The sequence below is a fragment of the Pristiophorus japonicus genome, unplaced genomic scaffold (genome assembly GCF_044704955.1).
Source record: "Pristiophorus japonicus isolate sPriJap1 unplaced genomic scaffold, sPriJap1.hap1 HAP1_SCAFFOLD_182, whole genome shotgun sequence".
Classification (NCBI taxonomy): domain Eukaryota; kingdom Metazoa; phylum Chordata; class Chondrichthyes; family Pristiophoridae; genus Pristiophorus; species Pristiophorus japonicus.
The window spans coordinates 924,535-944,892 of record NW_027251505.1 but is presented as its reverse complement, the minus strand read 5'-3'; the positions used below and the strand labels follow the sequence as shown (position 1 = coordinate 944,892).

The following is a 20,358-nucleotide window of genomic DNA, read 5'->3' as shown; positions in this document are numbered from 1 at the left end:
CTCTGCCCCAGAGAGCTGTGGAAGCTGGGACATTGAATATATTTAAGACGGAGATAGACAGATATTTCAGCGAAAAGGGAGAAAGGGATTATGTGGAGCGGATAGGGAAGTGGAGCTGAGTCCATGATCAGATCAGCCATGTTCTTGTTGAATGATGGAACAGGCTCGAGGGGCCGAATGGCCCACTCCTGCTCCTACTTCTTATGTTCTTATGTTATTATAGATCTCCAAGCGGTCCCGCTGGGCAACATTTCGATGTTGGTTAAACGACTGGCTGAGAAACTTCAAACAGTCAGGGTAACCACAACTGCCTTAACCTGTTCAGAGTTACTGCAGGTAGTTTGAGCAGGTCTCAAGCCCATAAGCTTTCTGTCTCAATGTTGCGGAGTGAAGAGTTGTGAAGTAGCTGCAACCATCTTTCGAGCTCTAAGTCACGGTGATTCTTACCTGTACACGGTTCTGGTCGGCAACACATCGCTGTCACCAAATTGCCTGGCCAAGTAACTGAATGTGTGAACGGTGGCGATAATGCTTCCTGAAGGAGGGGATAACAAATCTCAGAAAAATGGTTAATTTTGCATATTGAAATTGAGATGGGGTTCAGACAAATGCCCTACGGTAGACTCGCTGCTATAAGACTGACCAAACCAGACTCTGCCAAGCAAGATCGTTGCTCGGTGAGAATGAAGAAGATTTGAACGCAATCAAAATTGGTTAATCAACTCTGGTTACCCTGATAGGAAGTCACTGCCATTCCAATGGATCAGGGGTCACAAGAAGATTCTCCAAGTTGAGGATGTCAAACAGAACACTGATGAGGAGCACCTCTCTAAAGAGTCAAAGAGACTGCGCTGTCCAAAGTCTGTCCCAGTGTTCACTACCATAGACCCAGGATGTAGGTTTGGGACCAGGTCGGGATCCCCAGAGGGGTGTGAGGGTAAATAGATTTTATTGTTGTACCTTGTTGGTTATTGTTTGTTATCACAGATGTATTGTTTGTTATAATAACACGTGACTGTTATAATAAAGCTTCGTATGATGAGATGATGACTAACGTATGATTAACCTTAACTTCGCTTTCGCTTCTACCTTGGTGGTAACTTCTATGCTTGGTGAGACCTGTGCTGCTCATGAAAATCTACCCGGTCCTCCCTAACCCCCGAGTACCCACAACCCTCCTGGGCCTGTGATGATTCGCTGGACTTTGCACCGTGGCCGAGACATGTAACGAGTCAAAAAATGTCCTCTGTTAATGGGAATGGTCCTAGCGTGTACCCAAATTGTCACTAATAAATCCATGAGGGAATTCAGGAGAAAAGTGCCTTGACCCAGAGAGTGCTGAGAATGTGGAACTCCCAATGACAAGCAGTAGTTGAGTCGAATAGCACAGGTATGTTTAAGGGAAGCTGGATCAACACATGAGGCCAGAAGCAGTAGAATGATATATTGATGGAGTTAGGTGAAGCAGTGGCAAGAAAGCTCGGAGAGAGTGTGGTCCTGTTGGGCCTGTTTCTGAGCCAAGTAATAATGTGCACAATGTAAGTTTAAAGGGCCAAGGCGGTTAGATTGAGTTTAATACAGATCAGCCATGATGTCATTGAATGGTGGAACAGATGTGATGGGCGAACTGGACTCCACCTGTTCCCATGTTGCATTATGTGTGCGATGCTGAGTCGCACCAATACTAACCGAGCTGACCGGGTCCTGAAGGAAATAGCTGACAAAATAGCCTGAGGCATGCGGTGAGAGAACCAACTCAAATGGAAAACCTTCTTGACTTTGTTCTCACCAATCTAGCTGTTGCAGATGCATCTGTCCCTGCCACCATTGCGAGCTGTGATCACCATCTAGTTCTTGTGGAGACGAAGGACCGTCTTCACACTGAGAACAACCTCCATCATGTTGTGTGGCACTACCACCGTGCTAAATGGGATAGATTCAGAACAGATCCAGCAGCTCAAAACTGGGCATCCATGAGGCGGCTGTGGGCCATCAGCAGCAGAATTGTAGTCCACCACAATCTGTAACCTCATGGCCCGGCATATCCCTTACTCTACCATTACCATCCAGCCAGGGGCCAACCCTGGTTCAATGAGGAGTGTAGAGGAGCATGCCAGAAACAGCACCAAGTGTACCTAAAGATAAGGTGCCAACCTGGGGAAGCTGCAACACAGGACTACATGCAGGCTAAACAGCGGAAGCAGCATGCTACAGACAGAGCTAAGCGATCCCACAATCAACGGATCAGATTCATGCTCTGCATCCTGCAACATCCATTGTGAATGGTGATGGACCATTAAGCAACTAACGGAAGGAGGAGGCTCCATGAATATTCCCACCCTCAATGATGGTGGACCCCAGCACGCAAGTGCAAAAGACAAGGCTGGAGCGTTTGCAACCATCTTCAGCAAGAAGTGCCGAGTGGATGATGCACATTGACCTGCTCCTGAGGTCCCACCATCCCAGCTACAACACTGGCATCTGTCCGACAATGTGGAAAACTACCCAGGTATGTCCTGTACACAAAAAGCAGGACAAGTCCACTCCGGCCAATTGTCGCCCCTTCAGTCTCCTCTCAATCATCAGCAAAGTACTAATAAAAACAGAAAATGCCGGAAATCTCAGCAGGTCAGGCAGTAGATGGGGAGAGGAAGCAGAGTTGATGTTTCCGGTCAAAAACTGGAGAGTGTTTGAAAAGATCAGATTCTTAACAAGCATCGAAAGGGGGAGGGGAAGAAAGAAGAAAACGGAAGACCTGTGATAGGGTGGAAGACAGGAGAGATTAGAGAGACAAAAGGAACGATGGCCCAAATTCAAATGGTAATAACATGAGTTAGAAAACCATTCGTCGAGTTAGGGTGTGAATGGTGGGATTATGTACGAATGCCATTAGAGTCAAGGAGAAAAAAAATAAAGAAAGAACCAGATGCTGAGGGGGGCTCGGGGCGGGAATGGGAGCCAAAGATTGGCAGCGGTTACGCTCTGAAATTTTTGGACTTGGTGCTGAGTCCAGAAGGTTGTAAAATGTTTAAACGAAAGATGAGGTTCTGTTCCTAGAGCTTGCATTGAGCTTCATTGGAACAGTGTAGGAGACATTGAATACTATATTGAAAGAAGTACAAGTAAATCGCTGTTTCACCTGGAAGGAGTATTTGGGGCCCTGGCTAAAGGGAAGGCAGGAGGTAGAACGACAGGTGTTGCATCTCCTACACTTGCACGGGAAGATGCCGTGGGAAGGGGACGGGATGCTGGAGATTACTGCGGAATGTCCAGGGTATCACGGAGGGAGTGGTCCCTTTGGAATGCTGAGAGGGGAGGGGAGATGTGATTGGTGGTGGGATTACGCTGGAGGTCACATAAATGGCAGAGGATGATCCTTTGAATGTGTAGGCTGGTGGGTTGAAAGATGAGGACAAGGGGAACGCTGTCATGTTTCAGAGATGGAGGGGAAGGGGTGAGAGTAGAGGTGCGGGAAATACAACAGACACGGTCGAGGGCCATGTTAACCATGCTGGAGGGGAAATCTCTGATGAAGAAAAAGGAAGACATGTCAGAGGCACTAATATAGAAACATCGAAAATAGGTGCAGGAGTAGGCCATTTGGCCCTTCGAGCCTGCACCACCATTCAATATGATCATGGCTGATCATGCAACTTCAGTAGCCCACTCCTGACTTCTCTCCATACCCCCTGATCCCTTTAGCCGGAAGGGACACATCTAACTCCCTTTTGAATATATCCAATGAACTGGACTCAACAACTTTCTGTGGTACAGATTTCCACAGGTTCACAATTCTCTGGGTGAAGAAGTTTCTCCACATCGCGGATCTAGATGGCTTACACCTTATCCTTCGACTGTGACCCCTGGTTCTGGACTTCCCCAACATCGGGAACATTCTTCCTGCATCTAACCTGTCCAATCCCATCAGAATTTTCTATGCTTGTATGGGATCCTCTCTCATTCTTCTAAATTCCAGTGAATATAAGCCTAGTCGATCCAGTATTTCTTCATATGTCAGTCCTGCCATCCCGGGAATCAGTCTGGTGAACCTTCACTGCACTCCCTCAATAGCAAGAATGTCCTTCCTCATGTGGAAGGTCGTGTCGTCAGAGCAGATGCAATGGAGACAGAGAAAGTGGGAGAAAGGAATGGAGTCCTTATGGGATGTGGGGTGGGAGGAAGTGTAGTCCAGACAGCGAGGGGGAGTCAGTGGTCTTATAGCGGATACTGGTCGAAAGCCTATCCCCAGAGATGGAGGCGGAGAAGTCAAGGAAGGGAAGGGAAGAGTCAGGAAGCCGAGCTTCCAGTCACCTGTCACTTTAATTCTCCACTCCACTCCCACTCTCACCTCTCCGTCCTTGGCCACTTCCACTGTTCCAACGAAGCTCAATGCAAGCTCGAGGAACAGAACCTCATCTTTCGTTGAGGCACTTTGCTGCCTTCTGGACTCAACATCGAGTTCAACAATTTCAGAAGGTAACCGCTGCCAATCTTTAGCTCCCATCCCCCGCCGTCCCCCCAGCCCCGCGCCCCGCGTCCCCTCATCCCCGCTCCGCCCCCCGAGCCAGATTCTTTCTTTTTCTCTCCTTGTCTCTAATGGCAGTTGGTCATTATCCCACCATTCACACCCTATCTTGGCCAATGTTTTTCTCACTCCTGGCATTACCATTTGAAGTTGGACCCATCATCCCCTTTTGTATCTCTAATCTCTCCTGCCTTCCACCCGATCACAGACCTTCCCTTTTGTTCTCTCTTCCCCTCCCTCTTTCAGTGCTGGTTAAGAATTTGTTCTTTTTGAACACTCTCTAGTCCTGACGAAGGGTCATCGACCCGAAACTTTAACTCTGCTTCCTCTCCACAGACGCTGCCTGACCTGTTGAGTTTCCAGCATTTTCTGATTTTATTCCAGATTCCAGCATCCGCAGTATTTTGCTTTTGTATCAGCAAAGTGATGGATGGTGTCGTCGACAGTGCTATCGAGTGACACTTACTCACCAATAACCTGCTCGCCGATGCCCAGTTTGAATTCCACCAGGACCTCTCGGCTTCAGACCTCATTACATCCTTTGTCCAAACATGGACGAATGTGCTGAACTCCAGAGGTGAGGTGAGATGACTGCCCATGACAACAAGGCAGCATTTGATGAGTGTTGCATCAAGGAGCCCTCGTAAAACTGAAGTTAATGGAAATCAGGGGAAAAATCTCCACTGGCTGAAGTCATACCTAGCACAAAGGAAGATGGTTGTGGTGGTAGTAGGTCAATCATCCCAGTCCCCGGACATCGCTGCAGGAGTTCCTTAGGGCAGTGTACAAGGCCCAACCATCATCAGCCATTTCATCAATGACCTTTCCTCCATCATAAGGTCAGAAGTGGGGATGTTAGCTGATGACTGCACAGTGCTCAGTTCCATTCGCAACTCTTCAGATAATGAAGCAGTCCGTGCCCACATACAGCAAGACCTGGACCACATTCAGACTTGGGCTGATAAGTGGCGAGTAACATTCATACCACACAATGGCAGGCATTTACTATCATTATTTTTATGAATATCGCTGCAGCCACATCGTGCACACAGGCCCGGCGAGGCCTTGCAAAAGCGAAAACCAGCTTTTCCAATCTGTCAAGATTTCTCTTCACAGATCCTCTGCATCCCCGGGAGAAGGACATTTGCATGGAGGGATTGGGCTATTTGCCCAACTCTTGCCCAGCTAATGTACTTCAAATTTTATGCCTGGTGAAAGCAGGCACATGGCCTACTCTTACCACTGTAAGAGTCTTAAAACTTATAAAAATTTCAATTAAATGCACATTTTTATTGCAAAATCTGTGCCCATTAATGCAAGTTTATTTTTAACACTATTAAAACATTAAAAAATTACCAAAACATATATATTTTTTCTAAAACATTCAGTTACATTTAATTTGAAATAATTAAAAATATGTGAGGTGTTTTATTTATTATGTTGTGTTTGTTGATTTCGGGGTTTTCTCATTGAGAGTAATGGGAACTTGAACATACAGAGATCCCATTATTATCAAGGAGAATACTACATAATGATTGGTGGTCCAGACCCACGTGACTCCAGCTTGGATTTACCTATCTCGAAGACAGGTGGCCACGTGTAGCGCAGCGAATCGAGGCCTCCGAGCGCGTTCCTACATTCCTCCGGGCCAACAGGTAGATTCGGAGATTTTTTTCAGGTCGGAGGCGATCGTACGAAGGAAGCTTTCGACCTGAAGTATAGGACCAATGAATGACTTTAAGATGACTTGGATAGGCTGGTGGATATGGGCAGACACATGGCAGATGGAATTCATCATAGTATTAATGGATTGCGGATCAACAATACAAGCTAAATTTGACCACTTTATCGGGGGTGCAAGAACAGAGTGACTTGGGCTGTTTGTGCGCTCATCTTTGAAGATGGTGAGACAGGTTAAAATGCATTTGGGATTGTCGAGGAATAGAGTACAAAAGAATGAAAATTATGCTAAACAGTTATAAAGTTGTGGTTCAATCCCAGCTGGAGAATTGTGTCCAATTATGAGCACTGCACTTTAGGAAGGGTGCAAAGGCTTTGGAGAGGGGACAGAAGAGATTAGACAGAATGGTGCCAGGAATGAGTCATTACAGTACGTGGATAGGCTGGAGAAGCTGGGGTTCTGATCCTCGCTGCAAGAAGGCTACAAGGAGATTTGATAAAGGAGTTTAAAATTAAATTATGATGTGTTTACATTAGTAAATAAAGAGAAAAAGTTTCCATTGGATGAAGTGTCGATAACCAGAGGGCACGGATTTAAGGCATTTGGCAGAAGAACTAGAGGCGATATGAGTAAAACTATTTTCTGCATCACGTTTTTATGATTTGGAATGCCTGGCTGGGTGCTTAATACAGATTCAAGAGCAGCCTTCCAAAAGCTAGTAGAATATATACTTGAACGAGAAACAATGCCGGGATGGGGGAAAGAATGGGGTCTGAGGCTGAGCACATTGATCTTTGGAAGAGCCAGCGCAGACTTGATGGGACTCATGGCCTCCTTCCATTCTGTAATATTCTATTTCCTGTGGTAAGATCCCACGAGATAGGCAAACGACAAATATTAGTGCAAGTAGAATCAGGGGACAATGATCTGAATGGATAGAACATTCACGAAACATAATAACGCCGATAAAAGGGGATAATGGTATTTAATCAGTTTGGGGAAGCTTGAAAGCTGTGTTGTGCGAGGATCATTGCCGGGAATGTACAGTAATGATTTGAACTTTGTAACATGTAACCCAATAGCAGCATTTACAGATGGTACACAGCCGGGGTTATAGGTAACACCGAGGGAGAATACACCACAATACAAGAATACATCAGGAAACATGCCGAATGGGCAGGAAAGTGGCAAATGAACTTTAAGATAGGCAGGATAAATCTACATTTGGAAAGGCAAGGATTAATTACTGACAGTCAGCACGGATTTGTGAAGGGAAGATCGTGATTGTCTAAGCTGACTGAAGTTTTTGAGGAGGTAACCAAGAGGGTCGATGAGGGTAGTACATTTGATGTAGTATATATGGACTATAGCAAGGCTTTTGATAAGGTCCCACTTGGTAGGCTATTCATGAAGGTTAAAGGCCATGGGATACAGCGCAAAGAGGCAAGTTAGATCAAATTTGGCTTGGAGATAGGAAGCAAAGAGTAATAGTTGATGGATGTTTTTGTGACTGGAAGGATGTTTCCAGTGGGATTCCGTCGGGCTCAGTACTGGGTCCCTTGCTTTTTGTGGAACATATCTATGATTTAGATTCGAATATAGGGATTATGATTAAGAAGTTTTCAGACGACACTAATCTTGGCTGTGTGGTTGATAATGAAAAGGAAAGTCATAGGCTGCAGGAGGATATCAATCTACTGGTCTGGTGGGCAGAGCAGTGGCAAATGGAATTTAATTCCGAGAAGTTTGAGGTAATGCACTTTGTGAGGGCTAATAAGGAAAGAGTATACACATTAAGTGGTAGGGATCTTGGATCACTTGTCCACAGATCACTGAAAGTAGCAGGCCAGGTGGATAAGTTGGTTTAGAAGACAAACGGAATGCTTGCCTTTATTGGCCGAGGCATAGAATACAAGAGCAGGGAGGTTATGCTTCAATTGTATAATAATCAGGTTTGGCCACAGCTGGAGAACTGCGTGCAGTTCTGGTCACGTTATTAAAGGAAGGACGTGATTGCACTGGAGAGGGTGCAGAGGAGATTTACTAAGATGCTGCCTGGAATGGAGAATCTTAGCTATGAGGACATATTGGATAGACTGGGTTTGTTCTCATTGGAACAGATGAGCTTGAGAGGAGACCTCTTGAGGTGTACAAAATATTGAGGGGCCTGGACATAGTGGATAGCAAGGGTCTAGATCCATTGGTGGAGGGGTCTATTATGAGGGGGTATAGTTTTAAGCTGGTTGGTGGAAGGTTCAGAGGGGATTTGAGGTGGGGAGATGTGGGGCTTCTACATGCAGAGGATTGTGGGAATCTGGAGCTCACTGCCTGGAAGAGTGGTGGATGCAGAAAAACTCACCACATTTAAAAGGTGCTTGGGTGTGCACTTAAAGTGCCGTAACCTGCAGGGTTACGGACCTCGAGCTGGTAATTGGGATTAGACTGGATGACCTTTTGTTGGATGGTGCAGATATAATGGTGAATACTGCAGGAATTGAATACGGCCAGGATGATCTGCTGGACTAGTTTCGATTGCCTGGATGGGTCAGAGAGGAATTTGGTCAGAATTTCTTTTCCCCAATTGTCCTGGGTTTTTATCTGGTTTTGCCTCTCCCAGGAAATTGGCTCCGGTTTGGGTGGTGAGTCGAGTGTTTCACTATAAGAGGTGTTGCAGTAGTGTGGGGTGGACTGTTTGAGCTGGATGCTCTTTGCCTTTCCGTCATTGTTCACAGGTTTATATGTAACCTTTAGGGATGCTGACCGAGGGCCATGTGGCTCTTTGTCGGCCGGCGAGGACACGATGGGCCGAAATAGCCTCCTTCTGCGCTGTAAATTTCTATGTTTCGATGTTTCTATAAATGTGAGGCGATGCAATTTGTCAGGAATAATAGAAACACCGCCCATTCTTTAGAAATTAAGAAAGTGAAGGTGTAGAGCAACGGGATCAAAGGCCACAATTTAACTAATCATTAAAAGCAGCATCCTAGGTTAGGAAAGCAATTAAAATGCTCACAACGCCCTGGGATTTATTTCCGTGAGTATAGATTTAAAATTAGTGAAGCTATCTTCAAATTATATGCGACCTTGCACCGCCCACACTTATAATACTCTGCATCGTTCTGATCCTCAATCTATAAAATACAGAAAAGCACTTGTAAAAGAACAAATAAGGAATGATCCCGAACTGAGAGATTGGAACAATCGGCAAAGATTCAACACTGTCCCTTTTCCGTTAGAAATGAGGAGGCTTAGATGTGACCTGATAGAGGTCTCAAACATTCTGAATGGATTCGACAGGGTAGATGCGGAGAGAACATTTCCACGTGTGGGAGAATCCAATTCTAAGCACCATCAATACAAGATGGTCACTCATAAATCCAGTGGGGAAATGAGGAGAAATGTCTGTACTCAGCGAGTGATTAGACATTGGTACTCGCGGCCACAGGGAGTAGGATAGATTTGTGTGGAATATTATAACATCAGCACAAAATTCTGTGTGTTCGATGTCATTCTAGTTAATAAACAGGAGAGTGATCGGAAAGAAACTTGTGATATTTGGGTCACTGATCCCAAGAAATCATCCTTCGCAGGAATGTTACAGAAATATATGAGTGATGGATGCAATTCGTTCATGCCTTCCATTACAGTGAGCACTTTAAGCCATTTAATATGGCAAGGTATAAAAACGTAGACTTTATAATTGAGTCTGTACATCCGTGGTGTTTTGTTCTGAGGTAGAAAGTAACTGATCTGAAACATGGTATTCTTACACGACTACAAGTGAACATGACATGATTTCCAGTTGTGTTCCTCATTCTTTTATCTTTGGAGAACCTTCTTCTCGGCCGGTTCCACCCAAGAGGCAAGGTTCCCACCCCACCGTTCACAATGCAAGGTACTGCACTGATGGATCTGAGTGAACTCGGCCCCACAGGTGAATAAGTGCTGGTTCGTGCAACGGAGGTAGTACTCAGCTCAATAAGTGATTCAGTGCCAGTCAGTAAGATGGAGGATGTAGTGGGATTGATAAGGCTCAACAGGAGAATCTGTGCTCTTCAGCATGATGGTATGTGGTGGGGTAGTGGGATCGCTAGGATTAGGCTCAGTAAGTGAATCAGGGCTCGTGAGTAAGATGGAAGGGCTATGAGACTGTAAGGCATAGATGAACCAGTGCTGGTCAGTGCTAAGTGGGTGTACAGTGAAATGGGTGGTAATAGGGTCTAAAGTGGAATCAATTCAGGTTAGTGAGATGGATGAGTCGTAGAACGGGTAGTACGGCACTCAATAGTTGACTCAGTGCTGGTCAGTGTGATGGTGATAGTGAAATGCGTCGTACCAGATCAATAGCTGAGTCAGTGCTGGTCAGTGTGATGGTGATAATGGTTAAATGGATCAATAGATCAGTCAGTGCTTGTCAATATGACAGGGAGGGGGAGGAAAGGGGATGGGAGAGTGCTAGGGTCTATAGATGAATTAATGCTGGTTACTGAGATGGAGGACAAGTGGAAGGTGCAGTACTAGGCTCAATAGTTACATCAGTGTCTGTCAGTAAGGTGGTGATTTACGTAGAATGCGCTTTACTAGAGTCCATAGGTGAATCAATACTGACTGGAGGAATGCAGGGGTAGATGGAACGGGTATTACTAGGCTCAATAGGTGATTTGCTGCCGCTCATTGAGACAAAGACAGGGTAAGGGAAGTCGCGTTGGGCGAGTCACTACTCTTCAGCATATTGAAGGTAGATCTGAGTGATGTGTATGATACCCGCAATAACTCACCCTTCTCAATAAAGGGGTCAAGCTGTGGCCATATACTTGGTTAAATTACTGATTTACCACAGGCCAAAGTAGATAAACAACGAGCAGAGACGGAAAGGCGAGGGGAGGTCGTTCAGGATAAGGAGCAGGTAAAGCCGGGTGTAATCATTCAGAGGACGGAGAGGTTGGCAGGGTTCTGAATCTGCAGCTGCATAATATCACCAGCTATCTGGTTTTTGCCTCTCCCAGGAGATCACATGGCTCTGGTTGGCGTGGAGTGTAGAATGTTTCAGTGTCAGGGATGTCGCAGTTGTGTGGGGCAGACTGGTTGGGCTGGGTGCTCTTTACATTTCCGCCATTGTTCATTGTTCATAGGTTTATATGTAACCTTCAGGAATGCTGACCGAGGGCCGTGCGGCTCTTTGTCGGCCGGCGCGGACACAATGGGCTGAAAAGGCCTCCTTCGGCGCTGTAAGTTTCTATGTTTCGATGTTTCTATAAATGTGAGGCGATGCAATTTGGCAGGAAGAATAGAAACACCGTCTATTCTTTAGAAAATAAGAAAGTGAAAGCATAGAGCAACGGGATTAAAGGCCACAATTTAACTAATCATTAAAAGCAGTATCGCAGGTTAGGAAAGCAAGTAAAATGCTCTCAACGCCCTGGGATTTATTTCCGTGAATATAGATTTAAAATTAGTGAAGCTATCTTCAAATTATATACGACCTTGCACCGCCCACACTTATAATACTCTGCATCGTTCTGATCCCAACCTATAAAAGACAAAGAAACACTTGTAAAAGAGCAAATAAGGATTGTTCCCGAACTGAGAGATTAGAACTTTCGGCATCAATTCAACATTGTCCCTTTTCCGTTAGAAATGAGGAGGCTTAGATGTGACCTGATAGAAGCCTCAAACATTCTGAATGGATTCGACAGGGTAGATGCGGAGAGAACATTTCCACGTGTAGGAGAATAAAATTCTGGCACCATCAATACAAGATGGTCAATCATAAATCCAGTGGGGAAATGAGGAGAAATGTCTGTACTCAGCGAGTGATTAGACATTGGTACTCGCGACCACAGAGAGTAGGATAGATTCGTGTGGAATATTATAACATCAGCACAGAATTCTGTCTGTTCGATGTCATTCTATGTAATAAACAAGAGAGTGATCGGAAAGAAACTTGTGATATTTGGGTCGCTGATCCCAAGAAATCATCCTTCGTAGGAATGTTACCGAAATATATGAGAGATGGATGCAATTCATTCGTGCCTTACATTAGAGTGAGCATTTTAAGCCATTTAATATGGCAGGGTATAAAAACGTAGACTTTTATAATTGAGTCTGTTCATCCGTGGTATTTTGTTCTGAGGTAGAAAGTAACTGGTCTGAAACATGGTATTCTTACACCACTACAAGTGAATGTGACATGATTTCCAGTTGTGTTCCTCATTCTTTTATCTTTGGAGAACCTTCTTCTCGGCCAGTTCCACCCGAGTTGCAAGGTTCCCACCCCACCGTTCACAATGGAAGACATCGCACTGATGGATCCGAGTGAACTCGGCCTCACAGGTGAATTAGTGCTGGTTAGTACAACGGAGGTAGTACTCAGCTCAATAAGTGATTCAGTGCCAGTCAGTAAGATGGAGGAGGTAGTGGGATTGATAAGGCTCAACAGGAGAATCTGTGCTCTTCAGCATGATGGTATGTGGTGGGGTAGTGGGATCGCTAGGACTGGGCTCAGTAAGTGAATCAGGGCTCGTGAGTAAGATGGAAGGGCTAATGAGAGAGTAAGGCATAGGTGACCCAGTGCTGGTCAGTGCTAAGTGGGTGTACAGTGAAATGGGTGGAATCAATTCAGGTTAGTGAGATGGATGAACGGATAGTACTGCACTCAATAGTTGACTCAGTGCTGGTCAGTGTGATGGTGATAGTGAAATGGGTCGTACCAGATCAATAGCTGAGTCAGTGCTGGTCAGTTTGATGGTGATAGTGAAATGGATCGTAACAGATCAATAGCTGAGACAGTGCTGGTCAGTGCGTTGGTGATACGGGTGAAATGGATCAATAGGTGAGTCAGTGCTGGTCAGTGTGATGGTGATAGTGGCGAAATGGACAATAGGTGAGTCAGTGCTTGCCGATATGATGGGAAGGGGGAGGAAAGGGGATGGGAGAGTACTCGGGTCTATAGATGAATTAGTGCTGGTTACTGAGATGGAGGGCAAGTGGAAGGTGCAGGACGAGGCTCACGAGTTACATCAGTGTCTGTCAGTAAGGTGGTGATTTCAGTAGAATGCGTTTTACTCGAGTCCATAGGTGAACAATGCTGACTGGCAAAATGGAGGGGTAGATGGAACGGGTATTACTTGGCTCAATAGGTGATTTGCTGCCGCTCATTCAGACAAAGACAGGGTAAAGGAAATAGCGTTTATCGAGTCACTGCTCGTCAGCATATTGAAGGTATATCTGAGTGATGTGCACTTTACCCACAAATATTTCACCCGACTGAGTGAAGGGGTCAAACTGTGGTCATATCTTTGGTTAAATTACTGATTTACCACAGGCCAAAGTAGATAAAAAAACAAGCAGAGACGGAAAGGTGAAGGTAGGTCGTTTAAGATAAGAAGCAGGTAAAGCCGGGTGTAATCAGTCAGAGGGCGGAGAGTGTGGCCGTTCAGGATAAGGAGCAGGTCAAGCCAGGTGTAATCAGTCAGAGGACGGAGAGTGTGGCCGTTCAGGATAAGGAGCAGGTAAAGCAGAGTGTAATCAGTCAGAGGACGGAGAGTGTGGCCGTTCAGGATAAGAATCAAGTAAAGCCGGGTGTAATCAGTCAGAGGACGGAGATTGTGGCCGTTCAGGATAAGGAGCAGGTAAAGCCAGGCGTAATCAGTAAGAGGATGGAGAGAGTGTCTGTTCAGGATAAGGAGCAGGTAAAGCAGGGTGTAATCAATCAGAGGACGGAGATTGTGGCCGTTCAGGATAAGGAGCAGGTAAAGCAGAGTGCAATCAGTCAGAGGACGGAGAGTGTGGCCGTTCAGGATAAGGAGCAGGTAAAGCAGAGTGTAATCAGTCAGAGGTTGGAGAGAGTGGCAGGTTTCTGAATCTGCAGCTGCACAATATTCCCAGCTATCTAGTTTTTGCCTCTCCCAGCAGATCACATGGCTCTGGTTGGGGTGGAGTGTGGAATGTTTCAGTATAAGGGGTGTCGCAGTTGTGTGGGTCAGACTGGTTGGGCTGGGTACTGATCACCTTTCCACCATTGTTCATTGTTCATAGGTTTATATGTAACCTTTAGGGCTGCTGACCGAGGGCCGTGCGGCTCTTTGTCGGCCGGCGCGGACACGATGGACCGAAATGGCCTCCTTGTGCGCTGTAAATTTCTATGTTTCTATGTCAGTATTTCACCGATGGTGAGTCACGCTTATGGTGCTGATGTCCGTCCAAATTTATAAAACCCTAACATTTCGCGGAGCAATTGTGGTGTGCAAGTACTTGATGTGCTGTTCTTAAATCTTTCTCCATGTTCATTGAAAAGTAATATTAACTTTTCGTTTTAATTTGTAGAGGGATCACCAACACACGATCTCCATGAGTCTGTACCTAATTGTGACCAGCAAATGTTACAATTTTGTCTGCACCACATCACTGACTCATTTATTTCATAAGTTATTTATTTATTTATTTAATTATTTCATTTGTTTTTTCTTTGTTACTGCATAATATAAGCGGGGCGTGAAGGGTTATGGGGAGCGGGCAGGGAAGTGGAGCTGAGCCCATGATCACATCAGTCATGATCTTATTGAATGGCGGAGCAGGCTCGAGGGGCCACATAACCTATTCCTGCTCCGATTCTTATGTTCTTATTCTCTTGTACACATTCTGGCTGGTGTCATCAATCGGAATTGATGTTTCCGGTGGCCGATTTATTTTATTAAACAGGGAACACAGAGCAAATGATAAGCCTATGTTTCTAAATTCTTAAAACAATCACAACATATGGCGGATGCTAGAAGTCTGAAATAAAGGAAACATAATGGTGGAACAGTCAGCAGGTCAGGGAGCATCTGTTGAACTTGACAGCAGGATACAGGGAATACGATGTTATTTCAGTTCATAAGATTCCTTTATTTAGTTGTATGCCTTACATTGTTTATCAGATGTGCCTCTCTAAAAGGGGGCACCTTATTAGAGTTGTTCTTTGATGGCACTGGGATAACCCAATCTCTCCTCAGAGTTTGATTAAGAAAATGCACCAATGAAAATTCTTGTTAGGGTGTGAGATTGGTCTTTAGGGCATTGGCTGATTGGAATTTCCGCATTTCTTGTTAAGAGTCTTATTGGGAAAGTTGTTGATGTCATCTGTTTGTTCACTGGTTGTAATTAAGCCCAGGCACAGGAGACACGGTTTACTGACCTAATGAATTTTCTCTGCTATAAATAAGTGAAAACCTCCGAATGTCTTAATCGTAGAACTGCTCCCAGCATCAACATCAACATTTGAACAATCGATTCTTACCAAAAGGGAAATAATGTCTCTTGGTTACCAGATCAAACTCAAGATTCTCTGGGCGCTTAATGATGTACAAAAAATTTACTACCCAATCTTGGCTGCTGTCGGTGTCCCACGTAAGTAACTACCTGGGGATGGTATTTTAGCAACTGGAGTTGAACAGCGTGATGTGAATTCCCATTCGCTGGTACCAGCTCAATAATTAGTGTGTCTTTAATGGTCATTAATAGCTCCATGTCAGGTAATATTATTAAGTTCCCAGTTTTGATTCACAGCACAAAACAAGCCATGTTGTTCGATCATTCTCTTCATTAAAAGTGTGCACTTTGCTGTCAATGCTGAATCTGAGTGTCAGATGAGAAAATATTTTGTGACCTCACAAGATCGTTAATTTCTGCAGAATATAGCAAATTATTTAATTGTATAAATCACTCTTAAAAAATAAATGAAAATGAGTAATGATCCAATCTGGTTCAGCTGACTCACTTTCTATTATTTTCGGTGGAACATTAATGTCACTGGTTCATAATCGGGGTGTTAGAATTCTTAGTTTGAGTTACTTTTTATTATTATTTCACTGAACTAATTGCTTTATGGCAAATAATTAATTTTAACGTGATGGTGAATATCCAATTGCCGAGCTGGGAGTCTAGCATGTCTGTAACTTGAGTCAACCAATTATTGACCATTCGGAATCCAGATTGAATTTATTTTATGGGAGGAAAAATTGAGTGCATTTTCCCATCATGTTCATGCCCACGGCGGCGCTAACAGTCAGTCTCATTGCAAGCGCTGGTTGTGAAGGCTTGATTTCTACCATTATACTGAAGTCTCAAATGCCTTCACCAAGTGACCATAGTCCATCACATATCAAAGAGTTGCTCTGGTTAGCCAACTGCCCCATTCAGAGCGCACCATCGATTCTCCCATTCCCATCACTGCCAGGCCTCTTGTTTCACCTCCGCACATCGGGACATTAGGAAAAGTTATATCCCTCCAAAAACAAAATCACACACGCTGTAATTCAAACCTGGAAACGTTCCAGCTTCTCCTTCTACCACTGGCACACACGTAAATCATTTAAAACTGCTTTTGGAATGCTGGCCTTTATCGCAAGAGAGTGGGAATACAAAGGGATCGATGAGAGGTTGCAGCGCTATAGAGTTCTGCTGACACCCCATCTGGATGCTGCATTCAGTTCTCGGCACCGCACCTTAGGAAAGAATTGATTGGTCTTCAACAGGGTGCAGCACATAGTCACGAGAATGGCACTGGCATTGAAAGCTTTAAATTGGAGGGAAGCTTTCAGTGATGGAGGTTGTATTTTACTGAATATAAAAGATTAAGGGGTTATCGAATTGAGGAGTTTAAGATGATTAAAGCATTTGATAGGTTAGGTAGAGAGTAAACATTTCCTCTGGTGGAAGAGTCCAGGAAAAAGTGGACACAGCATTACATTTTCAGCGAGACCGTTCGGGGATCATTTCAGTAAGTATTTTTAACACAACAGGTAGTGGAAGTAGAATGATAGATATATAGAATAGTAAAGAGCAGTAGGAGTCCATTCGGCCCATCCAGCCTGAGCCGGCCCTGATGAAGGTAGTTCTGCACCACCTCTCTTCGCCCATGTCCCTGTAACTTTTACTCCTTCAAGTATTGATCCAATTCCCTTTTACAAGCTAGTATTGAATCTGTATCTTCCACCCTATCAGGCAGTGCATTCCAAATCCTAGCCACACGTTCCATAGACAAGGTTTTCATCATGTCGCCTCTGGCTTTTTCACCAATCAACTTTAATCTGTGCCCTTTGGTTATCAAACCAACAGCCAATGGAAAGAGTTATGTTTAATTACTTGACCTAAACTCTTCATGATTTTAACCACCTCGATCAAAGCCTTCTCTGTTCTAAGGAGATCAACACCAGCGCCTCCAGTCTATCCATGGAACAGTTATCCTCCATGTCTGGAACCAATCAAGTAACTCTCTTCTGTAGCCTATTCAAAGCCTTCACATTTTTCCTAATAGAAGGTGCCCAGACTTGTACACTATTCTAGCTGTGGCCGAACAATTCTTTTAAATATGTTTCGTAAAAAGTTTCCGCCGTTGTATTATATGCCTCTATTGATAAAACCCAGAGTTACATATACTTTATTAACCTGTTTTGTTACTTTTTTTTGCCACTTTCAATGATTTCTGGAAGAACACCCCCCAGACTCTCTGTTCTTTCACCCCCTTTTCAATTGTACCATTTAGCTCGCATTGTCTCTTTTCATTCTACCAACCAAACTATATCACTTCACACGTTCCTGCACTGATTTCATCCGCCATATATCTGCCGATTCCACCCACTTGTCTCTGTCCTATTGAAGACGATTAATATCTTCCCAATTATTTACTACTCTTTGAAATTGCGTGTAATGTGCACATTTCAAAATGTTGCCCGCTGCCCACAAGTCCAACTCATTAATGTATATCAAAAACACAGTGGTCCGTGAACTGAACCTTGGGAACCCCCGTGGTATACCACACTCCAGTTCGAGAAACAGCCATTCACCATAACTCTCTGTTTTCTATCCCTTAACCAATTGTGTATCCATGCTAATACTGCCTCCTTTAGGCCATGGTTGTTAATTTTACTAACAAGGCATTTATGTGTTTTGAATGTCCACATCGACAACATCAACTGCACTAGCCTCAAAAAATCTGTTTTGTTATGTTATCTCAAAACTCAATCAGTACAGTCAAACACCTGACGCTTCTTTCTTTATTATCCAGGGTTCTAAGCGCTTCTCAAAACTTCCCCGCTACTGACGTTAAACTGACGAGCCTGTAATTGCCAGACTTGTCCTGCTCCCCTTTTTCGAACAAGGATACAGCATTTTCAATCCAACAGTCCTCTGCCACCACCCCTGTAGCTAAGGAGAATTGGAGACTGTCGCCAGTACCTGTGTAATTTATACACTTACTTTCCTCAGCAAACGAGGCTTCATCCCATCTACACCGGGTGAATTTTCCACTTTATGTACATTCAGTCTTTCTCGTACCTCCAATTGATCTATTTAAAAAAATCTCATACAGTGCCAATAACCTCCTTGTTTACCATAGTTTTGGCAAAGTCATCTAACTTGGTATAAACCGGTGGAAATCTGGAACTATCTCCCACAAAAAGCTTCATTAGCCGATTCATTACTGCTGACTCTGATTACAAACTTATATCCAGGATGCTGGTAAAATAATTAGTATCCATCACTGGATGCAAAGACACGCTGCTCATTTCTTGGTGAATTTCAAATGATTGCGAAGGGACTTTAGACAGATCGTCTGCAAGCTACTCGATTACTGCATTGGAAACTCATCAAACTTCTGTTATTACTCACTGTTTGTGAATAATGTCCCTATTTTCCTCTTGCTCACAGTTAACGTGGTGACCATTGCGATCCTGTCTCGGAGAAAGTGCGGTCTCTCCAAATGTGTCACTCACTACCTGGTGGCCATGGCAACGGCGGATCTACTGGTCGTGATCATCGATCTGATACTGAGGCAGATTCCTATTGTTTATCGGGATCAATTTCTTTTTCTGTTGAACGTTAGAATATGTAATATTCATGCTATCCTGCTTTATGCAGCCACAGATTGTTCTGTCTGGTTCACGGTCACTTTCACCTTCGATCGATTTGTGGCCATTTGCTGCCAGAAGCTGAAATTGAAATATTGCACGGAGCAAACAGCGACTGTGGTTCTAGGAACAGTGACAGTGCTGAGCTGTCTGAGGAACATTTTCTGGTATTTTCTTTATACAAGTCAATATTGGCTGTCCAACAGTCCATGGTTTTGCCGCGTGTTATCAAGTGTATCTCGTTCACTAGTCTGGACTATCGTTGAATTAATGCATTACATTTTAACACCTTTTATTCCATTTATTTTGATTCTACTGTTCAATGCTTTAACGGTCAGACACATTTTAGTGTCCAGCAGAGCCCGCAGTAGACTCCGGGGTCGGAGCAGTGGCGAGAGCCCCAGTGACCCAGAGATGGAGAACCGAAGGAAATCGATGATTGTCCTGTTTGTTATATCGGGGAATTTCATACTGTTATGGGTGGTGTTCATGGTCTGTTCTATATTGAGACGATTGGATTACTTGGGATACCCTGTTTCTCTGCCCACATTTGTACCGGAAATTGGCTTCATGCTCCAGCTCCTGAGTTGCTGCACGAACACTTTTATTTATGCAGTGACCCAGAGGAAATTCAGAGAGGAGTTGAGGAATGGAGTGAAGTATCCCCTTACAATGGTGGTAAAGTTAATTTGATGAGAACACCTCACGCTTTCTAGTACTATATCAAAAGTGCAGAGGAGATCTAAAACTGGGAATCAAAGCAGCAAATAAAGTATATACGTTTAGATTAGCAGCTAACTGAAGAGGGAACCAAAAGTCTTATTTAAACATCGAAATAAGATGCGTACATTCAAATGGATGGTGTGAGCAATTATGCAGCAAAAGAGAATCTCCTTGTGGAAGGAGAAAGCCGGGATGAGTTGCTAAATGTGTACTTTGCATCAGTCATCACCAGAGAAGGGGCGGCTTCCAAAGCAGCAGTAAAGGAGGAGGCTGAGCGATATTTACAAGGATAAACATAGATAAAGAGGATGTTGAACATTCACCGGTCCGAATGGAGTGCAATCTACGTACCTGAAAGATGTAAGGATTGAAATGGGGGAGACTCAGCCACAGTCCTCTAATCGCCTTTGGATAGGGAGGGGTTGGCAGAGGACTGGAAAATTGCAAATGTTACCCACCTGTCCCGTGCATATGCACTGCATCCGGAAAATGATCTATCTAACGCAGCCTTGAATATATTCAGAGACTCAGCATCCACAGGC

The 20,358-nt window shown here is 44.3% G+C and overlaps 1 protein-coding gene across 1 annotated transcript; it reads left to right on the top strand.

The window, feature by feature from the left end:
- Positions 1-15,496: 15,496 nt before the first annotated feature.
- Positions 15,497-19,786, top strand: LOC139243690 (probable G-protein coupled receptor 139). Its single transcript, XM_070870832.1, has 2 exons — positions 15,497-15,593; positions 18,894-19,786. The coding sequence occupies exons 1-2, from the start codon at positions 15,497-15,499 to the stop codon at positions 19,784-19,786; spliced, it is 990 nt and encodes a 329-aa protein (XP_070726933.1).
- The last annotated feature ends 572 nt before the right edge of the window (positions 19,787-20,358 follow it).